An 18,328-nucleotide genomic window follows, 5' to 3' on the forward strand; every position below is an offset into this window, starting at 1 on the left:
GACTGATGAGCCATCTCTCCAGCCCATCTCCAGGGCTTTTAAATGGGAGAGCTGGGTTACATTCTAGTTTTCCAGCATCTGCCAAAATGTCAAAATAGTTAGGGCATTACTTGACCTATGACTTTTCAGACTATAAACTCCCTGGAGACATAAACAAGTTTTCTTATTTGTATCTCTGTTGGGCACAGCATATGCTTGATGCTGTTAATAAAGACTCTGTCTCAAGCAAACAGAACAGAAAAAAGGAAAGGAAAAAGAAACTGAAAATAAGTTTGGGTTTCCAGATCTACACCGATCTTGCTAGCATTTCCCAGAATGCCCTCAAACCCTGGAGACGGAGATGGAGATGTCTAGCTGTGGCAACAAGAATGGAATGGAGAGCAGAGGACGTGCTTTGTTCTTCAGGCTGGCAAGTGGGTTCTTCCCTTCCCTGGGAATGTTCTGAATTGAGAAGATATTTGTGTACAGATGCTAGGAGGCAGGAAGCTGGGCAGCCACACCATTTGAAGCAGAAGAAAATTTGCATTTTGGTCTTTGTGGCTCCCTTCCCAGAGAACATAGTCTGGATTTCCTGCTGCCTGCTGGGTCCAGGTGGACCCATTTTCTCAAGTGAGAAGCATAAAAATTGCCTCCATCTCTACCTCATTCTCCTTCTTATGCCCCCACAAGTCGCTTTGAGAATGGCAAAGATGGATGGACAAGAAAATACTGTCCATTTATTCATTATTCACTAAGGCAGACAATGTATTAGGCACTAAGCAATTCTGTTGTTCAGACAGCCAGTCCACAGATGCTAAGGGCTGCTATGCACCAGGCAAAGTGAATCTGACCCTTGTTCTAAGCAGCTAACAGATAGGAGAAGGCACTTGTCAGTAGATTCACCATCCTACCTCCAAAAAAGGCCTTCTGCCTTCTCAGATTCCCCCACACCTTTCTCCTCTGAGCTGTTCCTTGTCCACCTTCAACTTCCATTGCCTCTCTGCTGCCTCAAACACTGCTATCTAGGAGAGGAACACCAGACACATCCATTAGTCACTTGGGCTTTTAACATGACTGTTATCCTCTCCTCTGCTCTTCCCTACACCAAGTTAAGATCAGGGAGACTGGGAGCCCTGGAGCTGGAGCAGGAATCTTGGGGAAACTCTGCTTTATGAATTAGCACCAAAGACACACGAGGTCACAGGCCAAGTCCTGGGGCAGTGATGTTGTTGCCCTGTCCTTGGTACTAGGCATATCATGAATCAATTCAGTCAACGCTACTGCCCCTCTCATAATCTAGCAAGGGACACAAAATGAAGGCCAGACTGGAAAGTGGCCTGTGACTTAACCTCATCCCTTAGAGCAGGGAGCTTTATCTTTTAGGCTGAGCCCCCAGCTTGAGCCAATTGCTTCTCCTCCATCCGTGTGAGGATTCTGTTAAGATGCTGAGTCTGATGATTTAATAGGTCTGTGCTGGGGTCTGAAATCCTGCATTTCTAGCAAGGATCCAAGTGATAAGGTTCTGTGGACCTCATTTTGAGGAATGGACATTTCTCTTTGCTGAGAGGTGATGAGTGGATTAATGCTAATTAATGTACTTCCTTTTACTGTGGTACCAAGTACGAAAATGGTCTCAAGGGCCAGGCAACCTGCTTTCTAAATGCACTCAGCCACCCATACCCCATTTCATCTCTACCATCTATGAGATGCAGGTGGAAGATTTTGACCAGGCCTACTGTGTGGAATCACTCCTTGGTGCTACTTCAGGAGAATCTGCCTAATGACTTAGAAGGAGAGTCATCCCACATGGAATCCCAATGAGGCAAATGTCACCCACCATCTTTCCCAGCAACTCCCAAGTTCCCAGCCAACACAACAAACCCAGAAAAATGTTTCTTTGTTTTTGTTTTAATTAAACCAGCTTTGATTGAAAAATAACCATAAACAGATAAGTTCTGTGCTTTCCATGGGGTGGAGCAGCCACAGACTCCCATTAATTCCCCATTCAGTCAGGAGATCCTGGTGCCGAGTAACCTAGAAAATCTGAAGAACTGTTCAGAGCAGAGCCCTCAGGTGAGTCTTTGTCGGAGACAGGCTCGGTAAGAAAACAAGCACAGACTGTAAACCTAGGGCAGGGAACAAATTTGCCAAACTTATCGGTAAATGGAGGAAGATGGGGTAGAAGTAATGAACCCAGGAGTCTGACCTCTGATGTGTTGGCAAAACATCAGAGATGGAGGAGGTGCCTTGGAACGAAAAGTTTCCACAGACTGGAACTCACAGGGACATTTGGGGCTGGGGCTGGAGTTCCAAAGCACCGGATTTGGCAGTGCAAGGGTGCTTATGTGGGGAGCACAAGTAAAGGGAGGAAAGACCTCAAATTGGAGAGGGCGCTTCAGTCTGGTGGTGAGACAGCCAGGGTCTCCCCAGGGATGGAGGAGGGCAGGGAAGGCTTAGCCCCAAGCAAGGCTCGGGGACCCAGCGAATTGCGCCACGCTGCGGGCGGGCGGGTACGGGTACCACGGACAAGCTCGCACTGCTCCAGCGCAGGCCGGGGCAGAAGGCTCCACCAGGCGCTCCCGCAGCGGAAAGCGACTCACAGGTAGCGCTCCAGCCCCGGCGCGAAGCCCGGCTGTCTCAGGTAGGCTTCCCCGGCTCCGAGCGGCCCGAGCGCGCCGGCCGATCCCGCCAAGGCCAGGAGAGGCTGGGCGGGCAGCGGCGCGGGTAACCCCAGGCGCTCGGACGCTGGCGAGTAGAGCGGCGGCGAGGCTGCGGCGGCACAGGGCGGGAAGGCGGCGTCGGGCGCGGCGCAGCAAGGCGGCTCGGGCGCCACGGGTCCCGGCGGCTCAGGCTGCAAGCCCAACAGGCTGTCCAGGCGGAAGAGGCGCGCGGGCGGAGCGGACGCGGGTGCTGGCGGGGGCGGGAAGGGCGCATAGGGGAAGGGCGGCGGCGGCGGCGGCGGTGCGGGCAGCTCAGCGCGCTTGAAGCGCTTGCGGCGCCGCAGGAAGCTACCGTTGTCGAACATGTCAGCGGCCGCGGGATCGAGCGTCCAGTAGTTGCCCTTGCCCGGATTGCCCGGCTCGCGCGGCACCTTGACGAAACAGTCGTTGAGGGTGAGGTTGTGGCGGATGCTGTTCTGCCACTTGCGCGGGCTGTCGCGGTAGAAGGCGAAGCGCTCGGTGATGAAGCGGTAGATGGCTGCCAGCGTTAGACGGCGGCCGGGAGCGTGCGCCAGGGCCATGGCAATGAGCGCGATGTATGAGTAGGGCGGCTTCCCACGCTGTAGTGGCCGCCGCCGTCGCTTCCCCGGGCCAGGCACGGCCGTGGGCTCGGCGTCCCCACCGCCCACCACTTCCTCCGGTTCGCGCCCCGGTTCGGCTCCCGCCAGCGTCGGCAGCTGCGGCCCGGACGGCGTGAGCGAGGGCAAGGCCGGGAAGCCCGAGAAAGCGACTTGCGCATCCATGTGCGGGGGGTGGGGGTGGGGGTCCTAGGGATGCGGAGTCCCTGCTCGCGCCCCGGAGAGCGGGGGTCGCAGGTTCGCCTTATATGGACACACACACTCCCACCTCCCGAGGAGAGGGCCCTGACCTGCCCTCTAATTTGCTTTCCCAGCCCCCTTCCCGGGCTGGCAGCCCACCTCTGTTTCTCCCCCTCCCTTGGTCTAGTCCCTCTGGGTCAATTTTTTTCAGACCCTCCCTCATCCCTGAGTCAGTCTCTGGGCCCCATCCCCATCCCGTGGTATTTGGTAGTACTGCTCCCATTACCCCCGCCCCTTTGGGTCAACCCCAATTACAAACACACCCATTCAGCACACTCTACTGCCCTCTCCCCATTTTGTGCCTTGTAGAGGTCAGATCCCCCTTAGCCTTCCCCATGCTTCTAGTTCCCGCTCCAGCAGTCTTTGCTAGCCTCAGGCATCCTATGTAGCTGGTCAGGGAGGCATCAGGCTCCTTTGGACAGCAGAGAACCAGAGTGAAGATGATGGAAGACAGCAAGACAGCGCAGAACCAGGCTGCCTTTGTTGCAGGGGAAAATGTTTAGAAGCCCTAACTCCTTTCCCTGCTGCACCCCCTTCATCCTTATCCATCCCTGACTCCAGGGAAACTTGTTTCAAACATACATAACTCCACCTCTCCCCCCCAAAAGGCGCATACCCCCCCCCACATGCTTCCACTGAAGGCAGGGCTGAGCGAACTGCTTTCTGATGTAGCATTATCAGTGGGTAGAGAGAGGGGAGAGTTTTTGTTAAAATGCCCCACCAGCACACAGAGAGAGCCAAAGGCGGAGAAGCCTTGTTCTTAAAGCAGGCAGACTGACAAGATCAAGGGAAGTAGAGGCAGAGCAAGGAGCACAGAGACAAGAGAAGGTCTTACTGTGACAAGTCCCAGAGGCACTTACTGCCAAGGTCTTGTGAGTACAGCCAGCCCTTGAGAAAATTTGGGCACCCATCAGACTCCATCTCTGATGAAGCATATCTTATCCCTTACCTCGAGAGGAGAGGGCTCGGACCTGCCCTCTAATTTGCTAGTCTAGTGCAGATGCCCAAAGCTAGATTCAGGTGGCCTGTAGCCAAGGATGCAAAATCCAAATTCAAGCATGGGGCTCAAAGACTCCCCTCCTGTACACAGCTGATAACAAATCACAGCTACCACTGTTTAGCATTTTGTATTTGGTAAATACTTATAGTATTTCACTGGCATTTAAGCTCCACTGGGCGGTAGTACTATCCCCGTTTCTTGGCTGAGGGAACAGGTGCTCTGAGAGGTAAAGTAGTATACCTCGACTCCCACAAGGTACACTAATAGTGGCAGAGCAGAAATGAAACCCTGTGGTCAGAGCACTACCCATCACTGCTCTTCTAATGCCTTTCCTTACAATGGAAGCTTTAGTCCAGCATAGTGGCATGCATGTGTGGTCCCTGCACTGGAGAGACTGAGGCCACTTATAGGCTAGGCTAGGCTAGGTTAGGCTAGGCTAGGCTATGTAGTGGTACTCCATATCAAAAATAAATAAAAGGGGCTTGATGGCTTGATAAATGGGGAAGATGGCTTGATGAGTCAAGTTCTTTTTTTTTTTAATGAGTTAAGTTCTTGACATGCAAGTGTGAAGTCAGAACTTCAGAACCAACATGAAATTGGACTCAGCAGTGTATCAGTAGTCCCGGTACCCGGGTGACAAGACAGGAGGCAGAGACAAGGGAATCCCCAGAAACTTGTGGGGAGTTGTCCTACTGTAGGCAGCTGTGAACAAGAGACCCTGTCTCAAAGGTGAGGACTGACACTCAAGATTGTCCTCTGACCTCCACACATGGGCACTTCCAAATGCATGCATACCCCTACACACCATTTGTATAACATGCACACAAAGGAGAGATAAGACTTCATAAATGAATTACAGTAGAATTCCTCCAGTTTGCCCCACTTCAGCTGCCAAAGTTACTTCCCGGTCTCTCTCCTGACCTCCCGGTCAACTGATGGAGATGCCCATTGGGCATCACCTCACAACGTCTCAAAGCTCCCTCCCCAGCCTCAGCCTGCTCGGTTACCAACCTTCCCAGTCTCAGTAAGTACCATCCCTTCTTTGAATGAGTCCCTATACCAGGCCACTGCCACATCCTGTCAAGGCCACACAGATCCCAAATCCATTTCTCCTTCAGTTCTGGACTCAGTTCAGCTGCCTCATTCACCAAGAGCTTCCGAGCCAGGCCTTTTGCCAATGCTCAGGACCAGATAGAAATGAAATGGTCCAGAGGAGAAATGGACAGTTACACACAGGGAAGGGGGGTGGAGGAGAATGGGGAAGCAGACAGGAAGATGATGACACTTGCAGGTCAAGAGACAATGTCCCAAACAAAACAAGGACGACTGTGTTAGAACAGACCCTGCTCCTCTACCCGCTCCTCAGTTCATCCTGTGTCAGCACAGCCCACCTGGAGCACAAGACAGTGAAGTCACATCACACTGCTCACCACAGAAGAGGACAAGGCAAGCCACTGTGGCGGCAGAGCATGGCCCCCAGAGCCACATGAGCAAGGTCACCTCTTGCTCAAGCCTGCCAAGTGAAAGCAATGGCATCTCCATAGTAAGGGATGTATAGAAGGCCCGGCCTGCTGTGGATCTTGATAAGAAGCTCCCCCCACCCCCACCCCCACCCCCCCACCCCCACTGTGTTAATCAGGGGGCAAAGAGAGCCATTCTGGCTATCTTTCCAGACAGTGTTATCCTGCAGGTGGACTCAAATGCAGAACTAGTATTGATAGAGCCTTAGCCTTTCTCGCTTTCCTCTAGGGAATGAAACTCCTTTCATAGCTCATAGCTTCTGTGTAATACCTCCAAGGAAGAAATTAGTTGTAATTGCACTCTATGGCTGACTACAGGGGTTTTTTGTTTGGTTGGTTGTTTGGTTGTTTGGTTGGTTTTTGTTTGTACCTTCAACTTCCCAGGCCATGTGCATAGTCTGGGACGTAATATATGTTCAATAAATGATCCTGAATGTGTGTCTGGCTATGCTAATTCTGAGAAGGGTGGGGATGAGGAGCTGAGCCAAAGGGGTGAGAACCCAGTTCTTTGTGCCTGCCTACCTTCCCCCCCGCCCCCGCCCTCCATTGGGCCTGCTTCCCAGAGTGGAGCAAGCTGGTGTCAGGGGGCGGCCCAAGGGCTAATCCGCGTTTTCAGCGTGGCTGGGCCCTCTTTTCACAGGCCCTGGGCCGGACGTGATGCGGCTGAGCATCCGGGCATAAGACGGCCAGTGAAGGTGGCCCCTTTCTCATGGGCCTGGATTCCAGGCGGCCCATCGTCTGAGTGGAGCCCCTGGGGCGGGAGGAACACAGTAGCTGGGCTGGGCAGTCCTTTGTCTGACCACACTGGGTGGATATTCGGGCTGGCAGGAGGGATTAATGGCCAGGGATTGGCCCTGGGGCCGGCCTTCCCATTGCCCTTTGGAGGCCAAAGGCCCAGGTCAGGGCACACAACGTTGATGGATCTCCAGATAGGAGTGGAAATTCCCACCCTTGTCCAAAGCTATTTGCGCTAGGCTCTAAGACCCTCTGCCTCAGTGCTGGCTTGAGAAGCACCATTAGCTCAGACAGACTTGGAGGCAGGGACCAGAAGTGCAGTTAGAACTTACCAAGTACTCTCCAGGGGTTGTGGGGAGGAGGTGCTGTAACTGGAAGTCATTTCAGGTCCTTGGATAAGATTCTCACGCCATCATTGCTCATACAGTGCTCTGGAAATAGCTATATTAACCCAAAGAGGTCTCAAGAGGCCAGCCTGAGATGTCCCCAGACCCCTCACCCCCAAAGATCTCTTGTTTATTTGCAAAACACAAGAAAATCAAGAAGGAAGGCCAAAGCGTGGATACTTCATTCCTCCTTAGAATAGGGAACAAAATACCCATGGAAGGAGATACAGAGACAAAGTTTGGAGCTGAGACAAAAGGATGGACCATTCAGAAACTGCCCAACCTGGGAATCCATACCATAATCAGCCACCAAAAGCAAACACTATCACATATGCTAGCAAGATTTTGGTGAAAGGACCCTGATATAGCTGTCTCTTGTGAGGCTATGCCAGTGCCTGGCAAATACAGAAGTGGATGCTCACAGTCATCTATAAGATGGAACACAAGGCCCCCAATAGAGGAGCTAGAGAAAGTACCCAAGGAGCTGAAGGGGTCTACAACCCTATAGGTAGAACAACAATATGAACTAACCAGTACCCCCAGAGCTCATGTCTCTAGCTGCATATGTAGCAGAAGATGGCCTAGTTGGCCATCATTGGGAAGAGAGGCCCCTTGGTCTTGCAAACTTTATATGCCCCAGTACAGGGGAAAGGCAGGGCCAAGAAGTGGGAGTGGGTGGGTAGGGGAGCAGGGTAGGGGGAGGGTATAGGGGACTTTCGGGATAGCAATTTGAAATGTAAATGAAGAAAATCTCTAATAAAAAATTGAAAAGAAAATAAAAAGATCTCGTGTTTGAGATCTGATGTTTATTTTAAATCTCTCTATCAAAGCCTGGAGATATCCATAGCATGGGGGCAGCAGGAAATCTAAGACGGCCTCAAATCATCTCTGGCTCCTCGTGTGCCTGAGGGTTCCACATAGAGCTATGCAGGATATGGTTCATTCCTCGGGCATCAGGCAGGCAGCTGGGACAGTCTGGAACCACACTGTAGGGACACCCTTTCTTATCTCCTCAGGCTGTCACTCCATATATATCCCAAGAATGCATGTCCTGGCTACTTGGATGCTGGACCCCAGTGAGGAGTTAGTCTTTCATCTGCTTTCACTATGCTAAGGAGGAGGCAGGCAGGCAGATGTTCTCTGTACTCAGTAGCAAGTTTATGAATCTGGCAGAGTAAGGGCAGCAGGAACACAAAAGAGCCTCATCCAGCCTGGCTGAGTCAGGCTTCCTGGAAGGGGTAAAGCTCCTGACGCCCAGGTGGGGAAGAATGGAAGCTGGACTAGGAGAGTCGCTGTGCTTACTTACTGTGTCTGTCTCCCTTACTGGGCTTTCTGTGCACAGAGGGTACATCCCACGTCTCATATGTGGGCTCTGGCAATTAGCCAAGTGCCTTGAAGGCATAGCTGATCAATAGATGTCCGTTGGGTGGTGGTACCAGGTTAAATACTGAGGTCTGGAAGCAAGAGTATCTGACCCATCTTGCAAAGTTGAGAGACTTGCTGTTTTCCTGAGCATCACAAGGGTTGCCAGCATACTCTAGGGCTGGGTGTCTATTTCCAGTTACAGTTATTCCCCATGATAGCTGGTGTCCAGGCTCATGAGACTGGGACGAAAGAGACAGGCAGGTGGGGTTGTAGCTGACTTTTTTTTTTCCATGTTGGGGGACTTTTGAAAAGGTCCCAGCAAGGCAGTGACCAGAACTTATTTGGTTCCTTTAGACTCTGGAGGAATTAGCTTGAAAGCAAGGCCTGCCCTGTGGTGAGGTGTGCACCTAGGGAGAGGCAGTGGGGAAGCCAAAGACACTTTGTTCCCATTAGCTGAGTGAGGGAGATCCTGGAGCTGTCCGTCTCTCTTGATGGCTTATACACACCTGCACACACAGTCTAGCAGCCATCACATCCTCCGCTCTTTTCCTCCCTCCTACAGCCTTTTTCACTGACTGGGGTCTGTCACTTCTCAGAGCTTCCTCTCACACTCCTCTTCCTGCATCCCTTTGTCTCCATGTCCATTTCAGCATTTCCTCTAACTGCCTCTGAGCAACCTCTCTGGTCTCCCTGCCTTCCTTTTCTTCCAGTAAGAGAGCCATTCCTCAACTGTGTTTGCAGAAACAGCAGCAATGGATCCCAGGCTCTCTCAGGGTCCCATCAGGCCAGGATTCCCCTGGCAGGCACCACTGGATAGGCCTGGGTGTCAAGAGGGCTACACCTGCCCTATCTCCCTTCCCTGCTTCCTCACAACACACATACACACACACACACACACACACACACATTGCTGCAGAGCCAAATGAAGCTCCTGTTGGTTGGAACCAAGTCCCTCTCTTTGCTAAACAACATCACAACAGTCCAGTTTGGCAGCTAAGGTACAAGACCGGCCCCATCTACTGTTCCAGAGAGCCTACAATCTCATATGTTCTTTAACACAGCAAGTCCATCTTTTTCCTCTGAAAACCTCTACTTCTATGGTGTCAGGTCACCAAGAAATAAGCACACAAGAAACAGGGGCTTCTCACCCAAAGGCAGGGGGGAAAGGAATCACCTATCCTTCTGCCCCCCCCCCCAGCAAGAGAGGCCCTTCTTCCCTAACCCGCTATCGTCTTCCTTTGTGTCCTCTCAGAGATGCTATCATAAAATAGCCATTTTGTCTTCTAGAAACAATTTGTCAGGCCCTTTCTCCTTTCCCAGACAACAGGCCTGACACCTCTGGCTTGCTGGTATTCAAAGAGACCTCTGCACTTGTTCTCAAGGTAGAAGAGTGTGCGTCTGCAGTGGGGCTGGGTCATTCAAGGTCCAAGCTGTGCAGAGCTGCACAGCTCCTCAGGAAACATTTGGTGAGCCCCTTACTGAATAAACGAGTGAAGCAATGACCACCATGTCTGAACAAATGAAGGGCCTCTGGTTTCCAGCTAGGAAACCTTGCCCTTAACTGCCTCTTGGTATAGACCTGTAGCCCAGAAGGCTGAGACCCCAAACACAGTCCCTGTCTTAGCAGGATCCAAGCTCAGCTCAAGCTCAGACCAAGTTGGTTCAGCCCTGAGGGTGTAATTCCAGCTGCTCCTAAACCACACATGCAACATTTGAAGTATGCTCCATGCCATCCAGGACTGTCAGCATTCTGACACCTCCCTCACTTCTACAACCTCACAGCCTCAGTGGGTTTAGGCCTCCCTGGTTTCTCAGGCTTTCCCTAAATTTCTGGAGAAGTCTAACAGGCTGGCTGAGTCAGAAGAAAGATAAATTGGAGCCCAGATTCCCAACCCGCCTACTCATCTACTCTGCGTTCCATACAAGTCACCCACCATTGCGGCCAATATCATACATAGGCTCCCAGCACCTGGCAGTTCCTGAAATGATCTAGGCCAGCGATTACCAACCTCCAGGACCCTTAGCTTAAGGCATCTGGAAGCCATGTGATACCCAGGACTGCCTGTGAGCTGGATACACAGTGTGCCCCACACATCAGTACGATTGTTTCTCAAATGCATGTAGATGTTGCTGTGATGGATAAATATAACCACATTTAAAAGCTTTGCAGTTGTTTTCATTTTTGTCATAATTTAAAACCCATCAGCGGACATTGAAAGCACAACTACTATCATATGGGGTAGCAAGGAGGTTGTTTTTCAATTCCCATTCTTAAACTACTACTAAACTGCAATGTGCCTTCTTTATAATTTTGGACAGTGAAGTCGAAAATGGGGACAGATTTGGCTGAAATCTCAAAACAAGTTAATGCAAAATCAAAAACAAAGCCCAGGCATCTGACACCCAGAACCTTCTTCCTGCATGCACCCAACAGCCTTTATACAGCATCTGACTAGTATGGGCTGGCCGGGGCATCAAAGCAAAGATAAAGACCAAAGGTCCTCCCTTCAGGGGCTGATGGTGTATTAGGGGGTGTCTATGAACGGAGAGAAATGCTGAACAGAGAGGTCATCCTAATTACTAAAAGAAGCCATAGAAGGACTTGCATGGGAAATGTAAGGGTCCTGTTGTACAACAAGCCCTCAGTTGCTATGTGGGGCACCGTCTGGAAGTGCTTATCACTTAAAACGATTTGGCCGCATTCAGTAGAAAACACAAAGCAATTAAAGCTGTAGGGAATATTGTTTCAATCTAATAAGAGGTCAGAGGAAGGATAGGTATCGTCAGAGCTCTGTCTCAACTTTCCCTTGATGCTTTTTGCTACCAGTCATGAGTGGGGCTCATCTTCTGGCAGATACAAGACAGCAACACCCAGATCTACAGCTCCTAAGTTCCAGGACAGAGTTAGCACTTCCATGACTGTTTTTACAGGAGGAGAACGGTCCCATTCACTGCTCCCAAATATCTCAACTCCCATTGGCAGATATGGATCACTCTCCCCTTCTTGAACAAATCACAGTGAGCAGGAATGAATGACTTGTTAGCTTAGGACCATCATACATCTGGGACTGGGGATGGGTCATTTACTAATAAAGCAGGTTGCTGTGTGGAAGAGTAAATAGTGACAAGTGAAAATACACACACACACACACACACACACACACACACACACACACACACACCAGGAAAAAGGAAGAGAAACTCTCAGTGGTGTCTGCTACTGAGCGAGAAGAGAGGAAGCTGAAGGCCACATGCTGAAGTTGACTCAACAGGGAGGTGACCATGGTGCACTCGTATCTGCCATGCGTGAGTGTCCTTGGTGTCCTGGCTCACTTGCTTGCCCTTAGCTCCTGGGAGCAAGGCCAAGGACAACTATTTGCGAACCTAGGATGGGCCATGTAAGAGAAAAAGACAGTACGTATCCTAAATAGAGAGCACTGGCTTCCGTCTGAGAAGTGTTCCAAATAGGGACCAGTAATAATAGGCCTGAGGGATTGTCTGGCTGAGCAACCACAGGAACAATCAACCCTGACCATCTGACCATCATGAGCCTCAGGTCTTCCTTTAGAGAATTGGGAGAGGATGTTTGTTTTCTTTAGCCACATTGACCTCTCTCAAAGGAACCAAGTCTCTATCACCTTGAAGAGCCAGAAGGACGGGATTAGAAGAGCTGGTGGACCAGTGCAGCAGAAAGCCAAGAACCAGTGTGTGAACCAGCCCCAGCTAGCCTTGGAGAGAGCGTTCGCCTCATCCAGGCTCTGCTTTTGATGACATCATGTTGGTAATTTGAAATGCACCACATGGGAGTATTATACCACAAAAATTGGCCAATGCTACAAATCAGGGTGTCCCTGACAAAGAACTAGCCATTAAATAGTCCACAGCTCACACCTTGGCAATATAACCCACATCAATAGATAAGGACACTTTCCTAGCTAGCTCAGTGGGACTCTAGGGGGAAACGGCAAAGGAAAGTCTTTGGGGACACAGAAGAGTAGACATCTGTTCTTTCTCTTTGACTCTGACGACTCACATTCACAGTTAGAGCATTTGCCCTAGCTAGGATTAGGTCAAAACTGTAAGGAATGTCTTGAATCCTTTCCTCAGCTCTATTAGTCAGGCTGGCCACTCTTTTATACTATGTTCAAAGGAGACATATGACTCCATTGGTTATGTAATTCCCCCATACTAGAAATTTATCTTGGCATGTGCTCAGTAATACAGGCACAAGGATAGTCACTACTACTATTTATCACAGAATAAAATCAAATCCAATATTCTATAGTCAGGATGGATCTGTTCCTTAGAACATTAGGTAAACTTTTTAAAAATCAAACAAAAAATGTTTTCATCCTGCATATTAGTACAGTCCTTTAATAACAACATTCATGCGGCAGAGGCTGGTGAATCTCTATGAGTTTGGGGCCAGCTTGGTCTATATAGCAAGTTCCAGGCTACATAGTGAGACTGTAACTCAGAAACAAACAAACAAAATAAAGCAACTATTTTTATTAGTTCCTCCCCTGTTTCCTACCACCCAACTTTGTATACTTAAAAAAAAAAAAACCCTTCAAGAATAATTTATGCTGCCCAAATATTCTTGGATGGTCTTCCAATGATAGTGGCCTACTTATTAGGGGGTTACACTCCTAGAGAAAACTGCCTTTCCCAGCAAGCAGCTAGCAGTTGCCAAAAGCGCCATAGCCTAGGGTGGGGTAGTAAGTTAAACTCCCCTCTCCATGCTGGGGATTCAGTCTGTCTTGGGCTGGCACAGGTCTTACACATGATGCCACAGCAAATGTGGATTCATATGCACAGTTTCCATGTTGTGTCTAGAAGACTCTGTTTCCCTGTAGTCAGTTGCCTCTGGCTCTTACACTCTCTCCATCTTCTCTTCCTCAATGATTCCTGAGCCTGGAAAAGGCAGGGGTGCTATAGACATTTCCTTTAGTGATGAGCATTCTGCAGTCTCTTGTTCTCTGCACAGTGGCTAGCTGTTGATCATCATGTAATTTTAAGGAACATTTAATGATGTGATGAAATATGTCATGGTAAAATGATTTATATTGAAAGTGAGCTATATATATATTATGCACATGGTTGGAAAACTAATGGGACAAATACACCAAAATATCATTACATTTTATCTCTAGGTGGTTTTAAATTTTAATTTGCTTAAAGAATTAAAACTATGAACTGGAGGCTATACATTGCTCCAGTTCAACAATAATACATTGCTTGCCCAGCAGTCATGAGGTCCTAGGCTTAATGCCCAGCATTTGGGAAAAAAAAACCTGCTCTCAAACTATGAACATAATTCACCACACTGTGCTCTTGTAATATACAACTTCACTGTAAATATGTGAATAGAACTATGAAAAGATTTTTAAAAAATCACATGCACTATGACAGATAGAAAAATAGGGTGATTAATTCAAAGTCTACTGGGTGTGGTAGCACATTTCTGCTGTCCCAGTGACTCCAGTGGCTGGGGCAGAAGTCCCCTAAGCCTGTCAGTTAAGAGCAGCTTGAGCATCACTGTGAGATCCTGTGTGCCAAAATCAAAAGAAGAGTAGAGGGAGAAGGAGGAGGAGGAGGAGGAGGAGGAGGAGGAATTGACTGGAGGTGCTTAGCTCTGTGCTACAGTATTTATATATCCTCAATCTGGAGTCACAATTAGTATATAGCCCATTCGAAAATGGCTTGATTCAGAGATGGATAGATAGCCAGCAGTTAGGAGCACATATTGCTCTTGGAGAGGACCAGACTTCAGTCCCCAGGACCCATGTCAGGCGAGTCATAATTACCTGATACTCCAGCTCCAAGAGCTCTGACATCCTCTTCTGTCTCTGGCAGTATCTGCACTCCAATGTGTATATAGTCACCACACACACACACACACACACACACACACACACACACACACACGATTTTTAAAAGAACCTTTTTAAGTGGTTTGCTTCAATTTTCAAAACATAAATATTAAACATACATGAATTAATTAACTAGAAAAAAATGTTCATTTCAAAAACAATCCCCAATTTACAGATGAGAATGGAGGTTCATGGAGCTGAATGGAGCTGCTGAAACCTTCAGCTGAAAATGGTCCTGACTCCAGGACTATCCAGGGTAGCACTACTAAGTGAATTTAGAGCTTTCACTTTGCAAATTACTACTTCCCTGGAGAGTTCCCATTTGACAAACAAAGAAACAGAGAACATCCAAGTTTTGAGGCCATATCTTCTGGCCCCTTGGGTGGTATCCAGAACCCTGCTCCTGGCTTGCCATTCAAGTGTCTTTTCTACCACTACCCTACGAGGCCAACAAGTATTATGTCTACAGTAGTCCCATATGGCAAGGATGGCCTACACTGCCCCATAGGAATGAGACAAGGCAAGCATTTGCTCCAAGGCCTAGAGTCAATTGTACATCTCCCAGAAGACTAGAACCCCAGGAAGTGTGCAGAAGCTTGGGGGAGGGGGTGAACAGGGCTCTGTCAGTGACTGGAGGCAGTATCTGGAACAGCTGTACCTCTGAAGCAGGCATGCAGTCATTAGCAGGGCTTTGACATGTTTTAGAGCCAATAATTACATGTTGACTCCACGTTCCACTGTGAGCAGCCACTGCTCAGGATGTAATGAGTATCTTTCCTACAGAAGAGGGGCATGTTCACGCTCCTCCCTGCCCTCCTGCCTGCCTGCCTGCCTGCCTGAACTGCTCTTATGCCGGCTGCTTGTCTGGTTGGCATTAGTCATGCCTGCTTTCCTATTTTTAGACTTATCCCATAGTCCTAGGACCAGCTGTTCCATGCCACTGTGGGTAAGGATTCCTTGAATGGGCCAACACCGGCCTGGTAGGGGAAAGACTCATCCAATGCAGTGCTTTGCTGTGGCAAAACTCACTGCCTTTACTCTCTCTGAGACTCCACCAAGAGATTTTTCTGTATCTTCCCCATCCCTCTCCAAGAAGCTAAGAAGAAAGAAAAGGAGGAAAGAAAATGATAAGAAAAGAAGAAGAAAATCTAATAGAACAGCAATGAACTTGCAGCTTCATGTTTCTTTTTTGTTTGTTCATTTGTTTTATTTGTTTGTTTGTTTGTTTGTTTTTGTTTTTAGATGGGGTTTTAAAACCTATATAGCCCTGGCTGTCCTGGAACTCACTATATAGACCAGGCTAGCCTCAAACTCAGAGATCTGCCTACCTCTGCCTCCTGAGTACTAGGATTAAAGGCATGCATCACCATGCCTGGCCAATTTTACCTCTCTGTTCATTTTCCCCATTCTGCCTTCCTCAGGAAGCTTTCCTGACAGGGTGAGTCTCCTGACCTCTCCACAGTGCCGGGGCTTCCCTCGGTCACAGCTGCTGTCACATGAGGTATTGAGTGCCTGCCCAGCTCCCTCTCCTGCCTTGCCGGGTGCATCCTGAGAATGGAGGGTGTGACTTACTCCTCTAGCAAGATCCCCAGTGTCCAACATTGGGCCAGAGACAGAAAGATATGAAATAAATGCAGATTAAATGGCCAGCTGAATGAAGAGAGTGATGGATGATATGACAGAGTTTGAGGGGTTAAAAGGGACATGGCAGGCCCTTGTTTCACGCACAAGGACACTGAGATGTAGAGAACAGGGAAGGTATTGTAGGGAATCACAGTTTACAAGTGACAAAACACAGGCTCAAAGGAATGATGCTGAAAAGTGAGATAGGGACATACATTGGCTGTCCATCAAGGCAAGGATGGAAGTAGCCTTAAGGCTATGCAGGATGGAGCGCTCGTGAGGCCTCCTCATGCTTCCTTCACTCTCACAAGCTGCCTCGTTCCCGCTGGGGGCCCTGGCTGCGAGGGGCTCCCTGTTCCCATCCCATTTCTGCAGCGAGAGGGGATGAAAAAACTTCAACTTCAAAGAGAGGCTCTGAGAGGTTCCTAGAGGAACCCACATTCTCTCCTGACTAAGCTCCAAAGACAGTGGCAGCTTCCAGCCAGCTGAGAAACAGTTCTCTGAAACACATGGGGACAGCATAGACACAACCCTAGGATAAGACCCATGGGAACTGCGAAGCCACCATAATTGAAATCCACTAGGGTCCCTAACATTATTGGTGCATTCTGTACTCATGAGCTACTTCCATCCACACTGCCTGTCATGTCTGTGAGGTGGGTGTCATTTTTACCATTTTACAGATGGGAAAACCTCAAGTTTAGAGGATAGCTAAAAGTTTCAGAGAACTATGGGCTCCAACAGAACACTTAGTCCTATCTTCTTTGTATATAAGTTAAGAAAGTACAGCTTCGAGAGGGTAGGGGTCTGCCTGGAGCCGCAGAGTAGCTCAGGAGGATGGTCCAGGATTGGAAAGAGGGTTTACTGATATCTGATTACAGGTGTGTGCACTAAGTGTCTTCAGAGATCTACCTGCTCTTGATCATTTTGCTTCTCTTGAAACCACTAACACATCTATCCCGCAACTATGGGAATAGCTCTCTCTCTCTCTCTCTCTCTCTCTCTCTCTCTCTCTCTCTCTCTCTCTCTGTGTGTGTGTGTGTGTGTGTGTGTGTGTGTGTGTGTGTGTGTGTGTACACTAAGGATAGTATATAAATAGGTCCAGACTATAAGTCAATGAGAAACTTCCCAGAGCCAAGCCACAGGGAACCAGAATCATAAAGTCTTGCCTGCCACTCTCTACCCCAACTAAGCCATTCTAGCCCCAAGTTTCATAGGTCTTCAGAAGCCTGGAAACTTTGAAGCCAACAGTATTGGGCCACAACAAGAATCAGTCTAATTTTCTGTCAAACAGTGTCCTCAGATGACCCTGATTAGCTCTGCAAAGTTGCAGTTTTACCCTTAGGGTGCTTAGATGTGCTCCTCCTACTGTTCCTATACTCCAGGTGAAGGGAGGCAGGATGGTAAAAGATTTCAGAAGAGAAAAACACAAGAAACAAGCTAGTTCACCGAGTACCAGCTCCAGCAGCTGCTCCATTTGCTCCTCCCAACAGTGGGCGGCATTAGCTTTCCTGCCTTCCTTTCCCAGAAAAAAGAATAAGTGCTCTGGACCCAAGGTAGCTTCCTCCAGGGTGCCCATCCTGGAGGTGGCAGAGAGGGCAGCATATACATTTTGCAGATGCATCTTTGGCACTGAGTCCTGCTGCTCCCTAAAAAGGCCAAAGGGCAACCCAAACGTCTCCAAAACATTTCCTCTCAAGGCCTCACGGTCTTTAGCCCTAAGCACCCTCAGTTTCAAGCCTCTCACACAGAGCTCTCCAGAGTAACTTGCACAATGTCTCTGAGCACAGTCAGACCCGTCTCACCGCACCTCTTACCTCTGCTCAGTGTTGGTCACAAATGTAGTTACCTCGTCTTGTGGGTCACCCAACATCTGCTCTGCCTGTGAACTCTAAATCTCTCTCCTCCCCTCATTGTTCTATAGCCAGTATTTCTTTGCAACCTGCTCCCAAGGACCCTTGTCATGGGTACCCCCCACAGAGGCAGGCCAAATAAGTCCTGACACCCTAAAGCTCAGAGGAGACACCAGTTTCTGAGACAAGTTGCAAGTTCTGAGCTAAAGGACAGGAAAAGAAGTGAGGGACATATGGATTGTCCCTATCTGTGTCTATTCTTGAAGTTTGTGCATTCTAGCTTCTGTGTGTGTGTGTGTGTGTGTGTGTGTGTGTGTGTGTGTGGTGTGTGTGTGTGTGTGTGTGTGTGTAGACAAGTGCATAGTTAGTTTAAGGTTAGTTTGTACTGTGAGACCCTATGTCAAAAAACAAAATACAAAATTCACAAATCTACCTTTTAAATTACCGATGTGTATC

The 18,328-nt window shown here is 48.9% G+C and overlaps 1 protein-coding gene across 1 annotated transcript; it reads right to left on the reverse strand.

The window, feature by feature from the left end:
- Positions 1-1,871: 1,871 nt before the first annotated feature.
- Foxe3 (forkhead box E3) lies at positions 1,872-3,496 on the reverse strand. The gene has a single exon (NM_015758.3). The coding sequence runs from the start codon at positions 3,440-3,442 to the stop codon at positions 2,576-2,578; it is 867 nt and encodes a 288-aa protein (NP_056573.1). The 5' UTR covers positions 3,443-3,496; the 3' UTR covers positions 1,872-2,575.
- Positions 3,497-18,328: the final 14,832 nt, after the last annotated feature.

Source organism: Mus musculus, chromosome 4 (assembly GCF_000001635.26).
Source record: "Mus musculus strain C57BL/6J chromosome 4, GRCm38.p6 C57BL/6J".
NCBI lineage: Eukaryota > Metazoa > Chordata > Mammalia > Rodentia > Muridae > Mus > Mus musculus.

Coding starts and splice junctions, on each gene's coding strand:
- Foxe3 (NM_015758.3), bottom strand. CDS start 3,442: ATGGATGCGCAAGTCGCTTTCTCGGGCTTCCCGGCCTTGCCCTCGCTC.